The sequence below is a fragment of the Symphalangus syndactylus genome, chromosome 20 (genome assembly GCF_028878055.3).
Source record: "Symphalangus syndactylus isolate Jambi chromosome 20, NHGRI_mSymSyn1-v2.1_pri, whole genome shotgun sequence".
Taxonomy (NCBI): Eukaryota; Metazoa; Chordata; class Mammalia; order Primates; family Hylobatidae; genus Symphalangus; species Symphalangus syndactylus.
Window position 1 is genome coordinate 16394571 of NC_072442.2, and position 22937 is coordinate 16417507.

The window sequence follows — 22937 nt, forward strand, 5'->3', positions numbered from 1 at the left end:
TTAAGGTTCATGCCAGAAACATTTCACCTAGGAAACCTGAGGAGAGAGGAAGCTGATGAAACTAGACTTCGTGGAGCTCTTTGAAGCTCGAAGCCCCCATATTTCTTGATTCTCCCCCCAGCGGGAGAAAAAAAAAAACAAAACACAAAGTGTGTCTGTGTGGGAGGAGAGTTCCTCCCTGTCCATCTCTTTCTCTATAAAAACAAGAGGCCAACCTGCCCTGAGCATCGTGGGGGCAGGTGCTGGGTAAATACACGAGAAAGGAAAGCCGATAAGATAAGGTCTGACAAATCTAGGTCACCCGGCTGCTGCCAGGTACCTGTGTGACTGGTCACCTTGAAACTGACAGGAGGGGTATGGACTTTTGTTCGAGGCTCAGACTGGCTGATTTCCCATGCCTTTGTTTATTTATTCAGTAAACATTAATTGAGTGCCATTCTGTGCCAGGCCATGTGCTAGGTGTTGCAGGTCCCTGTGTGCCTCTGACAGGCAAAGTCTCCTCCTGGATCCCAGGCCTGTAACCAGGGCTAAAAAAAGAAATGACTTCATTCAAAAGCCAGTTGGTTCACTAACTTCCAGAGTAGGGGCAGCCAGTCCCTTGGTAGAAGGGAGGGGCTGTCTGCAGGCTTGATTCCCTGTTCTTTGGGCTAGATCCAAAGGTCTGCAAAACTTTTTCTATAAAGGCCAGATAGTGTTTTACGCTTTGCTGGACATAGGGTCTCCACTCAAATCTGCAGCCACAGAGAATACATAAACAAATGAGCATGGATGTTTTCCAGAAAAACTTTATTTGCAAAACAGGTGAAAGGCCCAATTTGGCCCTTGGACTGGTTTACTTAACTCTGGGTAAGATGATTAGAATGACTGTTGTGAAATGGGTGTTGGAGAAATAGATTTCTGTGATTTCAAGAGGAATCTCAAACCAGCATGGTGGCTTGTATGGAGAGTGTAGGGGTTGAGGCATTGTGCTAATCGACAAGGTCTTAATTGACACCCTGGTGAGAATTCCATTCCATAGGCCAGACTTCAGCCCCAGCCGTCTAGCACCCACAGGTTCCCACCATAGGTTACAAGGCGATCAAGCCAGATAGGGCACATAGTTTCCTACCGTGTCATCACTGTAATGGGAAGACAGTGTGGGGCCCTGCCGAGGAGAGTCTGTGGCACCATTTGAAAAGCCTTGAATGAGGGTCAAGCCACCTCTGCTCCAGACCTGGCTTTGTGCTAAATTTTCAGTGTGGCATTGAGCAAGTCACTTAACCTGCCTCATCACCCCGCATATGTTAAATCCTACTGTATGCAGCACCGGGGATACAGAAATGGAGGAAATTCTTTTTTTTTGAGACAGAGTCTCACTCTGTTGCCCAGGCTAGAGTACAGAAGCACGATCACAGCTCACTGCAGCCTCAACTTCCCAGGCTCAGATGATCTTTCCACCTTAGTCTCCTGAGTAGCTGGGACTACAGACATGCGCCACCATGCCCGGCTAATTTTTCTATTTTTTGTAGAGACAAGGTTTCTCCATGTTGCCCAGGGTGGTCTAAAATTCTTAGGCTCAAGTGATCCGCCTGCCTTGGCCTGCCAAAGTGCTGGGATTGCAGGCGTGAACCATGCACTTGCCTGGAATTCTTGCCCTTAAGTAGCTTATGATCTAATGGGGAAGGCAAATAGGTAAACAGTGATAAAATGTAGTGAAATACAGTCATTGTTTCACTGTAAGTGATTGTTCCAGATGTTATGAGGGTAAAGAGCAGGATGAATGTTTACTAAGATGAGTGTTTAGAAGCATTTGCTAAGTGGACAAGAAAACAAAGACAAGAGGAGTCCATTCTGAGCAGAGACAGAGAAACATGACACAAGGCCAAGTCCAGGGACCACAGGGAAGACAGATGGGGAGTCTGTGCTTTAGGGAAGCAGGTCAGGGTGGATCACGCAAGGCCTAGAAGGCCAAACTAAGGAGTTTAGACACAGTTCTGGATGCTGTGAGGAGCTGCTAAGAGGTTTTAAGCAAAGGAGTGATAGGATTTTACTGAGATTGGATGAGAATAAAACATAGCCTATTTTGGAAAATAAACTTCTTTGGCTTCTGTAAACCATATATCGTTGAGCTTTGTGTGATTATACAATGTTGATGTTGTAAAGTAGTGGGCATTGATAACATGCCATAGCTGTTTAAAAATAGTCAGGCTGGGTCCCTCCTTGGTGGTGCCTTCAGCTAAATAGTAAGCAGGTAGATCACTGGCAAACAGCAAGCAGTCATAACTCTAAGAAGAGGGCCTTTGTTAGTTCATGGAGGTCTGGGGGTTCGCACGTCCAGGGCACTCTGTCTCATCTGACACTCCTGGCTTCTTGAGTAAGGCTCCCCAAATCATTGAAAGCTGGCAATTGCAAGTCCCTGTTGATGAGTTTTTCTTTAAATTTAAAGAGAGAATTCAGTTGCAAAATTCCAGTGGCTTTGGTGTAGCCATGAGATTTGGAATACGGCCAAGTGAAGGTAGAAATAAGTAGCTTCTGCAGTCTTTATGTATTTAGAGAATAATTGAAACAGGCATTGGAAAATGGGGTTTCTTGGACAGTGATTCCCAAATCTGACAGTACAACAGAATCACCTGAGATACAAAGGCAGATCGCCAGACCCCACCTCACAGATTCCTTTTCTGAGAGAGAGTGATGTGGAATCAGAGCCCTGATGGCCGAGGGAAGCAGGTCACCTAGGACACAACATTTTTTTTTTTTTTTTTTTTTTTTGAGACGGAGTCTCGCTCTGTCACCCAGGCTGGAGTGCAGTGGCGCCATCTCCGCTCACTGCAAGCTCCGCCTCCCGGGTTCACGCCATTCTCCTGCCTCAGCCTCTCCGAGTAGCTGGGACTACAGGCGCCCGCCACCACGCCCGGCTAATTTTTTGTATTTTTAGTAGAGACGGGGTTTCACCGTGGTCTCGATCTCCTGACCTCGTGATCCGCCCGCCTCGGCCTCCCAAAGTGCTGGGATTACAAGCGTGAGCCACCACGCCCGGCCTAGGACACAACATTTAAGGAGACACTCACTCTCAGAGTTGTACAGTACAGGGTCAGCACCCCACAACAAGTGCCTCCTTAAATTTCATGTTTCAACCTTCTGGCTCGCCTGACCCTAGTCCCAGACCCACTGGGGATCTGTATTTTAACAAGTATCCCTGTCCCAGTCTGATGTAACCAGTACTAATATTTGGGAGCCACAGCTCTAGGACAAGCGTTCTCAGTACTTGGAAGATACACGTGCTGTCCCTAATGTTCACTGCCTGCCATCCAGCCCTTTACACTTGTAGTAATTCCCTGGAGGTCCAAAGAGTGGTTTTGACTGACGTTTATTTGAAAAAGGAAACAGCTCTTTGGAGGCCTTCTTTTAATTATTCAAACAATAGCCATCATTTTACTGGGTGTCTACTAAGGGGCAGGCATTGTGCTAGGCGTGTTATATGTGAATCATGTCTTTTGCCTCAGACTAATCCAAAGAGAGATGTACTACTATTGTCTCCGTTTTTAGATGAGGACTGTGAGGCTCAGACAGATTGAGTTGACCAGCGAGACCCAGCTAGGAAATAGCAGAACCAGAATTTTTTTCTTTTTTTCTTTTTGAGACGGAGTCTTGCTCTGTCGCCTGGGCTGGAGTGCAGTGGGGCACAATCGATCTGGGCTCACTGCAAGCTCTGTCTCCTGGGTTCACGCCATTCTCCTGCCTCAGCCTCCCGAGTAGCTGGGACTACAGGTGCCCGCCACCATGTCCGGCTAATTTTTTGTATTTTTTAGTAGAGACGAGGTTTCACTGTGTTAGCCAGGATGGTCTTGATCTCCTGACCTCGTGATCCACCCGCCTCGGCCTCCCAAAGTGCTGGGTTTACAGGCGGGAGCCACTGCGGCCAGCCAGAATTTTTATTTTTATTTTTTAATGATTCTGATTTTTATTATCAGGTCAGAACAAATGAAATAGCAGCAAAAGGGTCTGTCATATAATCTGGTTTTCGCTGGTCCTCAGGCCAGGCAGGCTAGAATTTAAATTCAAGCCTGATCCCAGGGTCTACCATTAAGTGCTGTATCACACAACCTATATCTTGCTTTGACTAAACAGAGGAACCCAACACAAACCCTTCCATTGGTCCTTCTCAGGCTGTCTGCCTAGCTTTGAAATCTCCAGGTAACCCCCTGTTCCTGGCGTCTTACACTTGGACCAAACATGGCACCCCACATTGCTTCTGCTTGTTTCTTTGCTGTTTGTTTCAATAGGGTTTGCTGGCCCATCGACCCAGACAGGAAGGGACAGAGGAGGGGCACAGGTGGCCTAAAGCAGGGGCAGAGAGTTATCCTTCCTTAAGCTGTTTGCTGATTATCTCCCTTCTCTGCTGAAACCAGACAAGAGGAACTCAAGAGTCAGCAGGGCTCAGAAGCCCCAATTAATGTGTAGTCCAACTGGGTCCGGGGGAGTGACCCTGTGCAGTGGCCCTTTTTTGTTTTTTTGTTTTTATTTTTCCCAGGAGCATGTATGCCCCCAGCTTACTAGAGTAGAGTTCCGCACACAGGGAGGAGGGATTCCAGCCCCCAGCCGAGGAAGTTAGAGCTCCTGTGAAGCACACGCCTGTCTAGTCAGTCCCTTCCTCCCTGGCCTGCTGGCTGGGCTCTGGCTGGTGTTAAGTTGCCCCAAATACCCAGTCTCCTGTTTCACATCCTTAGGCAATGATCCATGGCCAAGGTGCCCTTTCGGCTTAGCTTCCCCCCGGCTGCTCGCAGACAGATAAGCTTCTAACAGTAGGGAAGGGGGAAGGTCGGAGCTGGGTAGAATGCTGAGCAGACCCCTTTGTCTGCAGGCATAGTGGGCTCTGCAGCTTCCCAGTATCATGTTGGATGGGGCAGGCCCTGGGTGGTAACCAGCTGCCTGTCCCCAGTCCTCCACCTCTTTAGTGGCAGGTGGAACATGGCTTGGCTGGGGTACAATCGTACATATGCTCAGGCTTTACTTTGGGGTGGAAATTGGAGGCTGAAAGTTTGTAAGTGTTGAGAGGCAAGGAAACTCTGTGTTTGTGTGAGCTGGAGAATGCAGGGGCTGCCTGAGCCAGGCTCTGTCTCTGCAGAGTCTACCCTGGCTGTGCCAGACTCCCTGTCCAGACCTCTCAGAGATGTTTCATTCCTTGGGCTGGGTTGAACTGAGACATAGTACTGCCGCGAGACAGGAGGGAGAAGGAGCCAGTGGACAGAATGTTCTCATGCCTGGATGCACCAGCCACAGCACAGGCTGGAGCCTTGGGAATTAAGATGAAACCTCTCCTCTTTCTTTAGCCAGTCAATATCTTTAGTAACAAATGAGATTACTGCCTGGATGAACTGGTTTTAATTTACCTTTCTGTAGTGATAAATGTGCTTAAAATGAAAATGGGAGTGACGAGGAAGTTTGCACAGTTCACTGGCCTCACTTTGGGGAATGAACATGAACTCTTGGACCTGAATTCCCACCGCCTCCTCTCTTCCTGTCACTTGTGACCAAGTATCTGAAACCTGCTGGCTATAGGAATTATTACATTATGTGGAGTACTTGATATCCCAGAGAGTCTCCAAGGAGAGGTCCCCCATCAGTGGCTTCCAAAGATAACCTTGGATGTAGGTATCAGAGTGACAGAACCCAGAAACTAGGCCTCTGTGTATAAGTTGGTCTTGAGCGTCCAGAGGCTGTTTTAAAATGTGTACAGAAAGGTAGCAGTTACATGTTTGTCTTGGAATAACCCTGGCCTCTGAATTTTCCCAGAAGCCGTAGCCTGGGGAAGATGATTAAAAATAGATCTGAGTAGCACTTCCTGCTTGGCAGATGGCTGATAGCAAATGCTAGGCTTGTGGCTGACCTTTCCTTTCTGAAATCTCTGTTTCCATGATGCTAATTGAGTTGCTCTCTAGGCCTAATCAAAGACTCCTTAGCTGGTTGCAAAAAAGAAAAATACAAAAACCATGGCTTGCCGTCCTGGCTGGGCTCAGTTCATGGAGCAACATGAAAGTGCTGGAATTTGCATGGAAACACCCACTCTGTGGTCTAACTGGCTGGTCCTTGTTTAGAAACTAACAAGTTCTGCTTTCAGATTTACTGCCCAGTGCTGCTAAGGATCCCACACCCTCTCCACTCCCTTCAGTAAGGAAATATTTGTGCATTGAAGAGTGATAAGAATGCCCTGTGTTTAGATGTGGGCACAATAGACAATGCTCACCACACAAAGCAGATGCCTAAGAGAGGCAGGAGCCTTGTGAGATGTGTGTTCTAGGGCTGACTCTATCCCCATCCACTGTTTGTTGCCTTTCCTCATACCCAAGGTTGTTGTGAGAAGTTAAAGTAAATAGTGCTTATGACAATGCCCTGAGGCAGTATCAAAACATGGAACATACAGTGTAGTGTTATTATTATTATTATTATTATTTTTATTAATTTTTTGAGATGGGCTCTGTTGCCCAGTCTAGAGTGCAATGGCGTGGTCTCAGCTCACTGCAACCTCCGCCTCCCAGGCTCGAGTGATTCTCCTGCCTCAGCCTCCTGAGTAGCTGGGATTACAGCCGTGTGCCACCACACCCAGCTAATTTGTATTTTTAGTAGAGACGGGGTTTCACCATGTTGGCCAGGCTGGTCTCGAACTGACCTCGTGATCCACCTGCCTCAGCCTCTCGAAGTGCTGAGATTACAGACGTGAGCTGCTGTGCCCAGTCTATTTTTATTATTATATGTTGCAAACACCTCAGGGCCACCATTGATTTCTCCTCGAGTTGTTGTTCTCCATAGGAAAGAGATGGGGATGTAGCCGGACTGTACTGAGGAGTCCTTAGCAGCAAAACAGATGCACTTCCAGCTGCTTAATCACGATAGATGGAGTAGGTTGCCGGGGCTTCTGCTGGCTTTCAAGGCCTCACAGCCTCTTTGACCTGACTTCCTCTTCATGAAAGCCCTCTGCTGTGATCAGCCCTCCTACAGCGCTCTCATCTCCTCCTGTCCCATCCATCTTCTCTGAACTCCTTTAACGGCCATAATTTATTGCCGCGAATTATACTGCTTTAGACTTAATATATTTTAGTCCCATTTTCTAGGTGGCTAGATGGACTAGCTGTATACTCTCTGCGGTGCCCAGCAAGGCTCCAGACATGGCTGCTCATTAGGTATTTGTTGATTTCTCATCACGGAGACACAATATTTCTTCATTTGGCTCTATCACAACATTCTGAGCCACTCCCTTCTTATTGGACACTTGGGTTTCCCTCTAATTTTTTTTTTACCATCAGAGATTGCTTTAGTGTGACACAAAGCTTTTTTGCTCAGGAGATGATTTTCCAATGTTTGATATTTCGCAGTAAGTCAGGCACTTGAGTTGGCCAAGAAAGATTGAGCACCCAAATAAGTGGAAGGGGTTTATGTTTCTATGTCTAAGGATGGGAGTCTTAAGGAATTACCGGATAAGGTCGGTCATCTGATGAGCAGAAAAGACTTGCTGTTTATGCAGATAAACAGGAAGTTTGAAAACACAAGAGAAGTCTGAGTCAGAAATGTTCATTTAATATGCGAGGCTCTATTCTCTTGAGAATATGGACTCACAGAATGTTCACCCTTGTAAGAGACCTTGCTCAATCCCTTCATTTCACAGATGATGCAATCCCAGTTCAGAGTATCGGGGATCTGGCTAAGGACACCATCCTAGTTGAAGGCAGATGATCTAGCCTTGCCTGGCAGGGGTGGAGTGGGTAGTCTGGTGGTTCTGACCCAGTTATGTTCCATTTCTAGAGGGAATACCGTGAAGCATCAGTGTGTACTCTCGCATTTTGGCAAGCACCCTATGCTCAAATCCTTCTAACAATTATATGCCCATGTCTCTTTCATAAGGCTCTTTGGCTATGAGTTCTTCAATCCCCACCATAATTCTTACCACCATGACCCTTTCAAGTAACATTGTCTTTTCCTTGATACTGTTTCACATAACTCTACTCCTGAATCCAGTCCTAGAGGGTTGGAATAGAGAGGTTGAAGGTGGATATATGCTAATGCGCTCACCGGAGGAAAGCCTGATGTTGGACAACTGCCACAGCAGGGACAGTCACATGAATCAACGTACTTTGGTTTGTGCATGCAACCCGAAGCCCAATTAATTGTTTCAGTAAGGCCTGGTGCTTTGATTAGCATTAGAAGGAAAGTGTACGAAGTGTCTAGGGAACACCTTTTAGTATGAAATGAAAAAGAGGTATAGAAAACAATAGTGAACATGGTCAGACCAGGCCACATTGGGAAAATTTGAAGGGACCGGTAGGAAGAAAGTGGGTATTGTTATCCCATTTCACAGATGAGGAACTTTTGACCCGAAAGCTCAACAAACCAAGAGTACATGGCAGAGGAAGTGCTAGAACTGGGAACTGAGCCTAGTCAGTGTATCCAACTACATAAATCTTTCATTCTACCAAGCTACTAAACTGAGAAGTTTAGCCCATAGAAGGAAAACCTGATGTGGGAGAGATAAGAGCTTTAAATCTATGACCTGCAGTGTTACAGTGCCAAGGATCTAAAGATGGAGGAATCAGGAAGCTCTAAGGAGAAAGAGCTCAGCTCACATAAGGAATTTTGGTATTGTCAGAGTGATTGGCAGTAGAATGGGCTTCCTCAGGAGGTAGTGAGTTCTCTGTCCCTGAAAGTATTTAAGGAGAGGTTTGGTAGAAATGGTGCGAGAGAGCCATGCTTCATGACCTTTGCGCGTAGGGGGGGTCTTTCAAATCCCAGTGTCTGTGAGTGTATTTAAACTGGATAAAGTCGTGTATGTATGTTTTCCTTTGAGATCCTTCACTGTACCCAAACTTCAGCCCACTGCATGAGATTCCAGTAGCCTGTAATTACTTAAATATTTCTCTTTACAACTCCTGAAGCATTCTTCAGTATTCTTTGCTAGTTCTTTGCTATGTGGTCCAGGTGCCAAAGAAAGAAGGGATTTAGAGTTTCTTAGCTTTTAATTACTTGTTTCCAAGAGATTTTAAATTAGAATCATTCATTCAGTCTTGAGATGAAAAAGCTGTTTTTAGGCTGGGACTCAGAGGGTGTTCCCTTGGTGGTCCTCAGACAGCCTTAAGCATTGCAGGTCTACAAATTTAATATTATCCGTTCACTCAAGTGATCAAGCTCTGGTGAAGTGATTCACAGTAACACAACTCACAGGAAGTTAATTTGGAAACTGCAATTCTAATTCATTAATTCACAGTAGAGCAGATAATCCTGAAAGCTTGGACTCTATGTTGTCTTTGTTGAAGGTAAACCCAGTTGAGTGAGAGAATTAAATTTAGGCCATTGCTAAGTCAATATGGAATCAGAGCAGAGAAATTTGAATAGCCTAAGAGATTTCATAAGTTCTGACAGATTGATTCATGCTCCTTCATCAGAGAGACAGACTTTTCCAGTGAATACCCTCTAGAAAAATTTTGGTACTTAGAGTCGAAAGCTGTGGGTTTAAAGTTCTGACCTTGACTTACAAGCTGTGTGAAACTGGGAAAGTTTAACAGCTCTGGGCTTCAGTTTCCTCCTCTGTCTTGGAGGTTTTATCAGTTCACATGTGAAAGTGTTTTGCATATTCTGACATCCTATGTACCTGTCAGTTTTAGTCTCATTCTGTTTAGGCTCCCTTCTTTTTAGGAAGTCATTTGGATGACACCTTGATGACCCCATCTTCATTCTCCCCTAGACTTTAGAGCCAGACTGCCTGGACCTCTGTCATCATTTATTGATTGTGGATTTGTTGTTGTTGTTGTTGTTGTTGTTTGGAGACAGAGTCTCTCTCTGTCGCCCAGGCTGGCATGCGATGGCACGATCTGGGCTCACTGCAACCTCTGCCTCCCAGGTTCAAGCAATTCTCCTGCCTCAACCTCCCTAGTAGCTGGATTACAGGCCCCCGCCACCACATCCGGCTAATTTTTGTACTTTTGATAGAGACGGGGTTTCACCATGTTGGCAGACTGGTCTGGAACTCCTGACCTCAGGTGATCCGCCTGCCTTGGCCTCACAAAGTGCTGGGATTACAGGTGTGAGTCACCACGTGTGAGCCATGACTGTTATTTCATAATTTCTAACTCATTTTTATGAGCCACCTCAGTCTCATTTACAAACTCTAATTTCACTGTAGTGGATTGCTTATTAGAAAATAGTCCAGCGTGGTGGTGGGCGCCTGTAATCCCAGCTGCCCGGGAGGCTGAGGCAGGAAAATCATTTGAACCTGGGAGGTGGAGGTTGCAGTGAGCCGAGATGGCGCCACTGCACTCCAGCCTGAGTGACAAGAGTAAGACACTGCCTCAAAAAAAGAAAAGAAAATATTTTGAAAGCAATCCCCTCTGTAGCATGTGGCTTCCATTGTGGAGGGTGGCTTTCTCAGGCCTTTTTGCCTAGATTGGTTATAAAGGAAGTCTTACTTTGGGAGTCGGTAGGTTTTGCCCACTGACTTCATAGACAACCTTTGAAGTATAAGAACATTTTCATTGGCCAGTGCCCATTTGGCTTTGGGATCAGGAATGCAAATTGAAACATAAATCAGGAAATTGGTATTTGTTCTTCCTAGGCATATTAATTTATATTATCCTTTTTAACTCTAACAATTGTTTTCAAGGGCCCGATGGCTTTGAGAGACATTTGAGCTCCAATATTTCAGCCCTCCTAAAGGGTTCTGGCTTATATTTGAACTGCAGAGGGCCCAGCTCTTAATGGCTGACTGCCCTTACATCCTGGCACCACCCGCAGTGTCTAACTCAGAAGCTAGACTCCCTGAACAGACCTGGTGAGGATGGCATGTTGGCCTCTCTTCTGTAGAGGATGGGGATATCTGATCATGGGCATCCCCCACTCTCCATCCTTCTGGATGAAGCATGCTTCCCATGCCTCACTCCTTCTCTGCAGGATGCTGAGAGCTGGCGGCATCTGCTTTCCCACTGGCTGCATGTTTACCTTGGCATCTGCTGTTCTAACCCCATGCCACAGACTAGAGAGGTTTATCCTGCTCCTGGTTCAGCAGAGAACAGCACACTGCCCAAGCCCCATTTCAAGCCCTTAGGACAGTTGGAAGAGGTGTGGGAGGGGAGCTTATGGAGTCTAAGCTGTAGGGGGATTTGGAAGAGTCTGGGGAGCTCTGGCTGAACAGCCTGGCCCCTCCAGACTAGTTTTGCAGCTCCCATTTTAAATCCTGAAAGCCTGTGCTGGTGTGAAGGGAAGCATACATTTATTAAATGCTTTTTATGGGCCACATTTGGTACTTACTATACACAATCATTTCATCTTCACCACGTCCCTCTGGGATAGGGCGTTACTGAGTCGGCAATATGTTCCTCCCTTCTGTAGAGAACCCTGAGGCTCGGAAGGATGAAGTGACTGGCCCAAGGTTACACAGCTAGTGAGGGCTGGCTCCAGGCCCTCTCAGGCTCCAAAGCCGGCATCCTTTCCCTTGAACATCAGGCAACACGACGCCATGAGGCAACAGATCTTAAAGGATCTCTCTCTGTCCCATTCCCTAGGCCCATCCCTGAAAGTGGCTTAGTTCCCCTAAACACTTCTGATACCTTGTCACTGAGACTCCTGAAAGGACTCTAAAAGGGCCCAGTTTGTGTAGGTCAACAGGAAGGGAATTGGAAAAGTCTGATCATTAAATGGCTTAAGTCCCAGAGTCTCCTCCTTTCTTTTTTTTTTCTTTTTCAGACAAGGTCTCACTCTGTCACCCAGGTTGGAGTGCAATGGCGTGATCTCAGCTCACTGCAACCTCCACCTCCCAGGTTCAATGAGTTCTCATGCCTCAGCCTCCCAAGTAGCTGGGATTACAAGTGCACACCAGCACGCCCAGCTAATTTTGGTAGAGACGGAGTTTCACCATGTTGGCCAGGCTCGTCTTGAACTCCCTGACCTCAGGTGATCCACCCACCTCAGCCTCCCACAGTGCTAGAATTACAGGCGTGAGCCACCGTGCCTGGCTGAATCTCTCCCTTTCATCAATAAAACACCAGCACCCAGGCTCCCTCACCACCTTTTGTTTTTGCAGTTCCAAGCATCGTGAATGTTCCCATGCTCTTGGAATTTTATGACTCCACGCAGCAGATATTTCCTCCTTTAGAGCCAGTGGCTTCTCTGCCCCTCCCTCCATCTGTTGAGGGAATGCGTGAGTGAATGGAGACTACCATAGCTCAAAGCCACGGGAGGAGGGGCCTTAAGAAAGCCATCCTTCTGCCCCTCGGCTTTTTACCCCCATCTCAAAGGTTCCTAGACAGGTATGTGACAGTCTTTTTAAAATCATAAGCATATACAGTGGCTTTGTTCTCTCGTAGTCTTTACTGGTGACCTATGTCCCCATGTGGAAGACAAATAGAGTCAGGAAGTTCTTCCTTTATAATTAACCCAAGTCTCTCATTTCTGTCTATGTCCTCTTCTTACTGCAGAGAAGATGGAGTAAATCCCCTTCAGTCTTTCCTCTTAGCTAAATGTTCACAGCTTCTTTAAGTTGCACTCGGGTTCTAATTCTGGAAGTTTTTGACTTTGTTCTTTATCATCACCCCCCTCACTTTCTCCTTATGCATCCTCAAGGCTGAAGTCTAAACAGGATCTAGGGCTGTTTTGTTTGGGTTCCAACTCTTTGGAATGGAGCCTGTGGCTTACTTTGACCCAATATAGGAAACCTCACCAGGCCTAACCATGGTTGGAGAAAAGAATGGAAAAAGTACTGATCTGACCCTTCCCTGCAGAATGTGAGATCTGTTGAGTTGGAGGGGTTTAGACGACACTCCAAGGGCAAAGGTTTTACTAATCCTCCTTTTTATCTCTACCTAAACACTTCTGATGCCTTCTCACTGAGACTCCTAAAAGGAGTTAAAATGTGTAGTGCCTGGAGCAAATCCATAGAGACAGACAGTAGATTTATGGTTGCCAGAGGCTGGGGGCAAGGAGGCTGGCTGCTAATGGTGTGTGATTTCTTTTTGGAGTGCGAAAATGTTCTGGAAATAGATAGTGGTGATAGTTGCGTGACCTTGAATATAAGAACCACTGAATTGTCTACTTTAAAAGAGTGATGGGTAATGTGAATTATATCTCAATTTTTAAAAGCTCAAGTTTACGTTTGTAGCAGTAAGTTTTTTTTGTTTCTGAGTGAACGCAGCACATCAATAAGTTTGGGGTTTTTGTTTTGTTTTTGTTTTGACAGGGTCTCACTCTGTCACCCAATCTGGAGTGCAGTGGTGTGACCTCGGCTTACTGTAACCTCCACTTCCTGGGTTCACATGATTTTCCTGCCTCAGCCTCCCAAGTAGCTGGGATTACAGGCATGCACCACCATGCCTGGCTAATTTTTGCATTTTTGGTGGAGATGGGGTTTTGCCATGTTGTCCAGGCTGGTCTCGAACTCCTGACCTCAAGTGATCGCCTGCCTCAGGCTCCCAAAGTGCTGGGAAAAGTGCTGGGATTATAGGCGTCAGCCACCAGGCCCAACCTAATGAATTTTGTTTAAAACTGTATAATAGAAACATTCTAACAGTAACAAAGTATATAGAGTCTTGAAGTTTATGAAGCACTTGATAAACAGTATCTAACTTTTTTTTTTTTTTTTTTTTTTTTGAGATGGAGTCTCACTGTGTCTCCCAGGCTGGAGTATAGTGGCGCCATCTCGACAACCTGTGCCTCCTAGGTTCAAGTGACTCTCCTGCCTCAGCCTCCCAAGTAGCTGGGATTACAGGCATGCATCACCACGCCCGGCTAATTTTTGTATTTTTAGTAGAGATGGGGTTTTGCCATGTTGGCCAGGCTGGTCTCGAACTCCTAACCTCAAGTGATCTGCCCTCCTCAGCCTCCCAAAGTGCTAGGATTACAAGCGTGAGCCACCACGGCCAGCCCTAACTTATCTCTTATACAAATCTGGTGTGAGTGAGAGCTGTTTTATTGTGCCTGTTTTACAGACTAGAAAATTGTGGCTCAGAGAGGTTAATGAGCTTGTTCAAGGTAGTAACATAGCTAGTATATAGCACAACAAGGACTCGTACCCTGGAAGTATGACTCTTTGAAGCTCGTGCAGTTAACACTGTATGAGTGGTAAACTGGGGAAGCAAGTGCCAGGTGCTTTAAAAGCGGTGGATTCACAGAAAATTGTAACTGGAAAGTATCATGGGGAGCTTCAGTCCCATCCCTCCATTTTAATGGAGACATTGAATTGCAAAGTGGGGAAGCCTTGCCTTTTGGCGTAATAGAGAAAGAGGGAGACCAAAGTCACCAAAGAAAGTGGTTTGAAGAACCAAGTAGGTTAGAGTCAACCTTTTCATCTCTCTCCTCCAGGCTCCCGAAAAGGCCAAAGAGGAGAGGTAGGGACTTTTTACTCTGTGCTTCATTTACCTCACTTATTATTGTTCTCAGCAACCCTAGGAAGTGGACATGGTTTCTACTTACAGATGAAAAAGATGTGGCAGCTCAGAGGTTAACTAACTCCTCCAGGGTCAAGTAGCTAGTAAGTTGAAGTTGTAAAGCCAGGACTTGAACCTGGATCTTCTGATGCCAAGACTAGATCCTCTTACACTGTGCAGATATGCAAGGGATCACCTAGTTCCCAGATGTTAGCTGGTGAGGCTGGTGAGGCAGGTGGGCATCTGCTTCCCCCATCTCTCTCTGCACCTCCTGAGGCACATGCTCTGTGGCTGATGGTTGATCTTCCTAGAGAGAGAAGGGGGCCGAAGTTGGAGAGGCTCTGCTCCTCTGCTGGACCCTGCATTTAGGGAGAAGTCTGTTCAAGTGAATAGGACTCCAAGGTGAGGACCTGTATCTATCAACAGGGGGAAGAAACTCACACATTTGCTCTTTTGCTGCCTCCTCTTCAATACAGAGTATACATTTTTCAGTGGTTCTCCTACTTTTAAAAGGAGTTTAAAAGGAAAGCAAGTTTGCCTTCCAAACGCAAAGGGCCCCAAAATCCGTGGTTTTGGCTACTAAACAGGAAACTCAAAGCCCTTTCCGTTCCTTTGAGCTGGCTGGAAGGGCTGGGCCTGGAACTATTACTTTACTTTAAAGGACAGAAGAAAAGTTCTATGTGGCTTAAAAAACAAAACAAAAACCCTTTCCTGGAGGCCTGCACACCAGCCTTGGTTGATACACAACATGGAAAAGAGCTGCCTTGTTGCCTGGCAGTAATGACAGCAAACAAATGTGTCTGACAGTCTGTTTGGCATCTCCTGGTCTGAAATTCTGTTTGCTTTATTCTAACTGCTTCCTTAACTTCCTTTCAGTCTCCCCACCTTCGGTACCACCCTCTCTCCAGCCCGTGCCAGGTTGTGCCAGGCTGGGCTGGGCCCCACAGGATCCAGCAGCCCAGCTGGAGCTATTCTTGTCTATCTGCAAGATGCCTGTTGTTCTCCATGGCTGTTTTTCTCATCATAAATGTTGACTTGGCAGGGGCCCCAGAATGGAACCCATGATGGGAAAGTCTTCCGGAGCTCTGCCTCAGAAAACACAGCTGATCCCCAGTGCCAGGCCGAGGAAACAGAGGTTCATAGATACTGCTCCTCGAGGGAACCTGAGTGGCTATGGCCACCAGGACAACCATGAGGGGGTTCAGTACCCTTTGTACACATGGGCCTCTCCCAGCAGACTCTCTCAAAACAGGCCTGGAGGAAGCCATGAGCCCTTAGAGGTGCCTCAGGGCCTGGCTGGCATTTCTCTGCTCTGCCACGTGCCCTCCCCAACCCCGACTCTCTCTAGGAATTCTAATCTGTGTCAGGCCAGAGAAAGTGACTCTTAGGCCCAGCCTGGAAGCAGACAGAAACCCCCAGAACATTGGCCTTCACACTTTTAAAATGACATACCCCATCAGTAAAATGTTTGAGCATCAGCTCCTAATATATATATATACTTATTTATAAATTACATATGTGTGCTGCCATGTAATATGTACAGTGTAAGCATACAATTTTTAATGAACATTTATATAATTTAAATGGATGAAAGAAAATAATTATAAAATTGTCTTAAATTTTATTGAAGGTATATGTGATTGGATATACTCCTTTAAAAAAAAAACCTTGGTTTATCACTTTCTGATGCAGTAATTCAAAAGATGTATTCTAATGAGAGGGTTGTTCTTGAGAACTCTTAAGAAAAGTGGTTTTTTGGTTTTGGTTTTGGGTTTTTTCTGTAGAGATGAGGTCTCACTGTGTTGACCAGGCTGGTCTCGAACTCCTGACCTCAAGTGGTCCTCCTGCCTCGGCCTCCCAAAGTGCTGGGATTATAGGCATGAGCCATCAAGCCTAGCACTGAAAAGTGTTCTTAAATATTTCAGAAATATCCTTCACAAATGGATTATTATTTTACAAATTTATTGAATTTTTAAAATTTTATTTTTAAATTTACATACAGTAAAATTCACTCTGGTGAATAGTCATATGAGTTTTAACATAGATAAGTCTTAGGACCTTGGAGTCTTACAGTCTATTTAGTCTTACAGTCTTACAAATATATAGTCTAGGACGGGCACGGTGGCTCACGCCTGTAATCCCAGCACTTTGGGAGGCCGAGGCGGGCGGATCAGGAGGTCAGGAGATTGAGACCATCCTGGCTAACACAGTGAAACCCCGACTCTACTAAAAATACAAAAAATTAGCTGGGCGTGGTGATTGGGCGCCTGTAGTCCCAGCTACTCGGGAGGCTGAGGCAGGAGAATGGCGTGAACCCAGGAGGCAGAGCTTGCAGTGAGCCGAGACCGTGCCACTGCACTCCAGCCTGGGCGATAGAGCGAGACTCTGTCTCAAAAAAAAAAAAAAAAAAGTGTATATATATATATATGTGTGTATATATATATATATATGTATATGTATACATATATAAGTATATATGTCATATGTAAGTATATATGACATATAAGTGTATATACATATATAAGTGTATATGTATACATATATACGTATGTGTATACATATATATGTATACATATATACGTATGTGTATACGTATATATGTATACATATATAAGTATGTGTATACGTATATATGTATACATATATAAGTATATATGTGTATATGTATATATGTATATATGTGTATATATACATATATGTATATATACATTTATGTATATATGTACATATATGTATATATACATTTATGTATATATGTGTATATATGTATATATACATCTACGTGTATGTATGTGTATATGTGTGTATATATGTGTGTATATGGTATATATATACTATATACGTGTGTGTGTATATATATATACGTATATATATATATACGTATATATATATATATATATAGTCTAATAGTGATTATAAGACTTTCTTTTGTTATAGGGCCTAAGAGTACCATTCTTCTGTTACCAAGATAACAGAACAATTCCATCTCTTACTAACTCTTATAGTTAAACATTCTTTTTACCCATGACCTCTAGCAGCCACCGATCTTCTTAGCATAGTGTATTTCGGATTCATCCATGTTGTTCTGTATATCAATAGTTTGTTCCTCTTTATTACAGAGTAGTAGTATATGGATATACCAGTCTATTTATCCAGTGACCATTTGAGACATTTAGGTTGTTTCCAGTTTGGGGCGATAATGAATTAAGCTGTTAAAAACACTCTCATACAGGTTTTTGTATGAACATTGGCTTTCATTTCACTTGGGTAAATGAAATTGCCAGACTCGTTTCCAAAGTTGCTGTACCATTTTGCAATGTTTGAGAGTTCCAGTTGCTACACATTCATGCCAACACTTGGTTTTGTCAGTTAAAGAAAAAAAATTTAACCATTCTAATGTGGACTGATTCTGATGAAATTCAGTTTATCAGTTTTTTTCTCTTTTTTTTTTTTTGAGAATGGAGTCTCGCTCTGTCACCCAGGCTGGAGTGCAGTGGCGCGATCTCGGCTCACTGCAGGCTCCGCCCCCCGGGGCTGACGGCATTCTCCTGCCTCAGCCTCCCGCGTAGCTGGGACTACAGGCGCCCGCCACCTCGCCCGGCTAATTTTTTGTATTTTTAGTAGAGACGGGGTTTCACCGTGTTAGCCAGGATGATCTCGATCTCCTGACCTCGTGATCTGCCCGCCTCGGCCTTTTTTCTCTTTTATAGACTGTGTTTCTGGTGTATCTAAGAACCTCTTCTAACACAAGGTCACAAAGATTTTCTTCTGAATATCCTCCATTTCAAATTAATTTTGCATAAGGATATCATTTTTTAGCCATAAAAATAATATAAGGTAAAAATATTGACAAAAACCAGTTCTCTCTGTAGCATAGGTTTCAGGTACTTTACCATAAGTGAACCCTTTTGTAGTACTTCATCTCATATGCAAAACATTGCGAAGATCCTGCTATTTAAAATCTTGTTTTTTAAAAAAATAAGATTAGCCTTATTCACAGAAACAACAGTATTCACAATACGCTGAAAGCAGAGGCAGAAGAAGACCTTTGTCACCTCTAACCCCCACAGTGGAGCCCCTTCCTTCCAGATACCTGTACATACAGGACACATACCAGTCCAGGGAAGGTCCTAGTGGCAATCCATGTATTGTAACTGTTTAGCAAAATTTATTTTTTAAAGATAAAATATATGAAACGAGCTAGTGTCTTCTCCCTGCCCTGGAGAAAAGGGTTGTGTGGGGGATTGTCTTGCACACCTTGCTGGGATACCGCCGCCCTGGTAAGTCTCACAACGGTGCCTGTCTCCCTGTATTTCTAATTGTGTCTGGCAGAGAGTCAGTGATCCAGGAGTGAGAAAGAAGTGAATGCATTCTTCAAAGTCTTTCTCTGTCATTAATGGTGAAGCTCTGTTGCTTCCTGTTACTTTCCTGTCTGCTTTCTTCTGGGATTTGTTTCCCAGTAGCCACCTTCTTCTAAGCTCTGAACTTGAAGGTCTTAGCAAATGTTTCTTAGAGGATGACATTCCAAATTACCTGTAACTTAGGACCGTGGAATAATGAGAGAATATAATTTTGAAGCTAGAAGGGGATTTGAAGGTCAGCTAGTTCAAATCTCTTATTAAAACCAAACCAAAAAGAAATGAACTGTAATATCCGTAGAATAGAATACTACTCAGCAATAAAAAGTGAATAAATTGTTGATATGTTCAACATGGGTGAATCCTAAAAGAATTGTGCTGAGTGAAAAAAGTCAGACAAACACATATACACTGTAAATGAAAATACATTTCATTTATTTAAAAAATTCTATACTGGACACAGTGACTCATATCTGTAATCCCAGCACTTTGGGAGGCCAAGGCAGGCAGATTGGGTGGATTGCTTGAGCTCGGGAGTTTGAGACCAGCCTGGGCAACATGGCAAGATTCCGTCTCTACAAAAAATCCAAAATTAGCCAGGCGTGGTGGTGCGCCCCTGTAGTCCCAGCTACTCGAGAGGTTGAGGCAGAAGGATCACTTGAGCCCAGGAGATCAAGGCTGCAGTGAGCCATGATCGTGCCTTTATACTCCAGCCTGGGTGGCAGAGCGAGACCTTGTCTCAAAAAAAATTCCAGAAAATACAAATTATAGTGACAGAAAGCTGTAATCGCCTATGGATCTATAAATGGTAAGAGGATGAGGAGGGGAGGATTCGGGGGATATGAGGAGGTGTTTGGGTGTCGTGGGTAGTTGAATCTTGATTGTGGTGATCGTTTCACAGGTATATACAGATACCAAAACTCATCCAATAGCACACTTCAAATATATACCATTTACTATGTCACTTATAGTTCAATAAAGTTGTTTTATAGAAAACGAAACTAGAGACAATTTAGTTGACTCAGAAAGAATATTTAATAAATGACTACTGTGTGCCAGATGCACATGCTTATGTGTTGGGCATTCAGAGAGAGATTGAAGACATGGCGCACGCCTTCAGGGAGCTCACAGTCTCCTGAGGGAGTGAGATAAATAAACAGATGATTTCAATCCAGGATGCTAGTGCTAAAACAAAGGAAAACAGGTCAGGTGTGGTGGCTCATGCCTGTAATCCCAGCACTTTGGAAAGCTGAGGCAGGCGGATTGTTTAAGCCTAGGAGTTCAAGACCAGCCTGGGCAACATGGCAAGACCCTGTCTCTATAATTTTTTTTTTTTTTTTTTTTTTTAAATAGCTGGTTATGGTGCTATGCACCTGTGGTCCCAGTTACTCGGGAGGCTCGGGCAGGAGGATTGCTTGAGCCCAGAAGGTGGAGGCTGCAGTGAGTCATGGTCACACCACTGCACTGCAGCCTGGGTGACAGAGTGGGACTCTATCTTGGGGGAAAAACAAGGAAAGAAAGAAAAAAGAAATGCAGGGAACATGAAGAGTCCAGAACATGGGTATCATTGGGTGCTTTTTTCTGGGGAGATTAGGGAAAGCTTAATGAAAGAGGGGAGCTGAGCTGAGGCTTATTGGGTCAGGTGGAAGAGCCTTCCGATCAGAGGGAACTTCATGGGCAAAGTTAGTGTAATGCAACTTCCAGGAATTGCCTGTGGTTCGGCCTGACTGGAGTGAAGGACATAATGGGGAATTAGCAAGAGAAGAGGCTGGAGAGGTTGCATGGCCAGGTCGTGAAGCCCTGGAGTGGTGTTTGTGCTCCAGGATTGAACAGTGTGGCCAGGTCTAGACCTGTGTCACTGGGACATTGTCTTATCCAAACACTCAGCATGGACTTCCAGGTTCCAGGTTTTGAGGCTTTGACACTCATAGCTGCTCAGTTGTAGCCTGGAAGTGGCTATATTCCCCAGGGATGTTTCAAGACCGGCCCCCCCCGCCCCCCGAAAAGGAGAGAATTGGTTTGGGTCTGGGCACCAGCTGGGGAATATCTGCCTGCCCCTTGCAGATGCACCTGGGAGTGAAGGTGTCTGGTGTATTTGAATGTTGGAGGCAACCAACAATCCAGCTGCCCCAGAGGCATTTTTTCCACAAGTAAATAATTTTGTCGGCTGGGTGCAGTGGCTCACACCTGTAATCCCAGTACTTTGGGAGGCCGAGGCAGGTGGATCACCAAGGTCAAGAGTTGAAGACCAGCCTGGCCAACATGGTGAAACCCTGTCTCTACTAAAAATACAAAAATTAGCCGGGTGTTGTGGCGGACACCTGTGGTCCCTGCTACTCAGTAGGCGGAGGCAGGACAATCGCTTGAACTCAGGAGATGGAGGTGCAGTGAGCTGAGATCGCGCAACTGCACTCTGATCTGGGTGACAGAGCAAGACTCCATCTCAAAAAAAAGAATTTTGTCTTTCACACTGGCTGGCAGCACTGATCCCTGACGTCCTGCACATCTGACAAAAATGATTGTCTCGCGTGCTGATCTGAGTCCTGTCTGGTGCTCACCTACCCTCTTGGTCATCTGTCAGCCACTCACCTCCTCGTTTGTTGGTTGGTTTTCAGAGCAGACTAAGATATTAAATTCAGGACACCGTTGTTAGACCACATTAAAAATGCAGGCAGCAGTGCAGAACATGGCTGGCTCATGTCAGGCCGACTTCTCAGTGTAACCAGAGAAGGAAAACATGGACAGGGCCCGTGTTAATGGAAGCAGATGCCAGATTGCATGGCAGGCTCTGGCTCCTGTTTCTCCTGTTCCCTGCCGCCCTCCAGCCAAAAGAAAGAAACTCATGTAAGCTAGGGGTTAAAGTGGAATTGCTGCTTCATGAGCATTTCTGTGATGCAGAGATCAAGTTGCTTACATCTCAAAAGAGCTCCTATGCTCCCATTTAGGATTGTAAACTGTCATGGCACGTAGGATCTTCTAGAAGGCATGACAAGTGATAAGTGTGGGTTGGATAGTTTATTCTTGGGTCGGGGATTTTTTGCTGCCTTTGGTAGGGCTGGACCAAGAGGCCAAGCGAAAGAGCTTGTGGTGGTTTCCATGCCTGGGCCAGCCTGGGAAAGCTGTGGCCAGCACAGATGGCTGAAATCAGGTGGGACCAGGAAATGCCAATGTGGATTAATGATCTCAGGTGAATTAATTATATCAGGCAGTGCCAGCAGGGAAGAAGTTTTTAATGACATAGTGGGTTTGGGTTTTTTTCATTTTCTCACCTGGGCTAGTGAAAAAGTCCGGTGGGCCGGATCGAGCTTTGTGGCTCTGTTTATTCTGCCCTCTTCTCCGCCCCCACACCATCTGCCAGCAGGACCATTAACTGGCTCAGTACTCCCTTTTGCTGTGTCAGTCCTGGAAGGTCATGCTTACTGTGATTGGGGTTGGTTTCCCAAACGGATGGGTGAAATGGATGTCTAACTATCAATTTGTTTTTTTGCATTTCAGTCGTTCCAAGGAAGTCAAGGACGAGCATACCTCTTTAACTCAGTGTGAGTGCCTCTGAATGGTACATTCCTTGTGGGGTACAGATTCGAGGGATGGGAAAAAGCAATCCTTGATGATAATTAAACAACAATGAACCCTGCCCTGTCTGCCACAGTAGAACTCTGTGGAGCATTACTCTCCACAATTGGTAGTCAGTTACCTTTGGGGAACATTTCTTGCCAACGTCTCTGGCTAAAAATAATATATTCACTACATTCCCCTCAGAGGGCACATCAGAGGACTATAGTCCCACAGGGAAGAAGCTGAGGAGATTCTGAGAGCCTCAACATGAAGGGCTCATAATGAGATCTAAGATACGTCACTGGGGAAGAGAATAGGGGTGAACAAGACACCAGTATCTGCTGTGGGACCTAAGGAGGAAGGAAGGCCCACTTCGGGCAGATGCACAGTTTTCAGGGCCCTCTGCCATCCCCAGGCACCAGGTTTATCACCTCTTCCCTGGGAAGGGAAGGTGAAGCCCACATAAGCCTGATAAACTGTAAAAATGGAATCTGGCCTGTGGCTTGAGCTGAGCACCCTGTGAAGGAGTAGAGCCTATTCAGCACCCAGAGATCACTCATTCCATATCAGGACCACACTGTGCTATCGTGTGGCATCTTCAGCTTCATTCAGTCCTCAGTAAGCTGTGAGGACCTGTGCCCATGGC

General features: G+C 45.3%; 1 protein-coding gene across 7 annotated transcripts in view; it reads left to right on the forward strand.

The window, feature by feature from the left end:
* YPEL2 (yippee like 2) overlaps window positions 1–22937 on the forward strand; it is a 69524-nt gene that overhangs the window by 35490 nt on the left and 11097 nt on the right. For all 7 annotated transcript variants that reach the window (XR_008653180.2, XM_055257808.2, XM_055257805.2 and 4 more), the window contains one exon: window positions 22232–22275. Coding sequence is in view for 6 of the 7 variants with exons in the window: in XM_055257808.2 (XP_055113783.1) it covers window positions 22232–22275 (44 nt within the window). In the remaining variant the exon portion in view is untranslated. The remainder of the gene's footprint in view (window positions 1–22231; window positions 22276–22937) is intronic.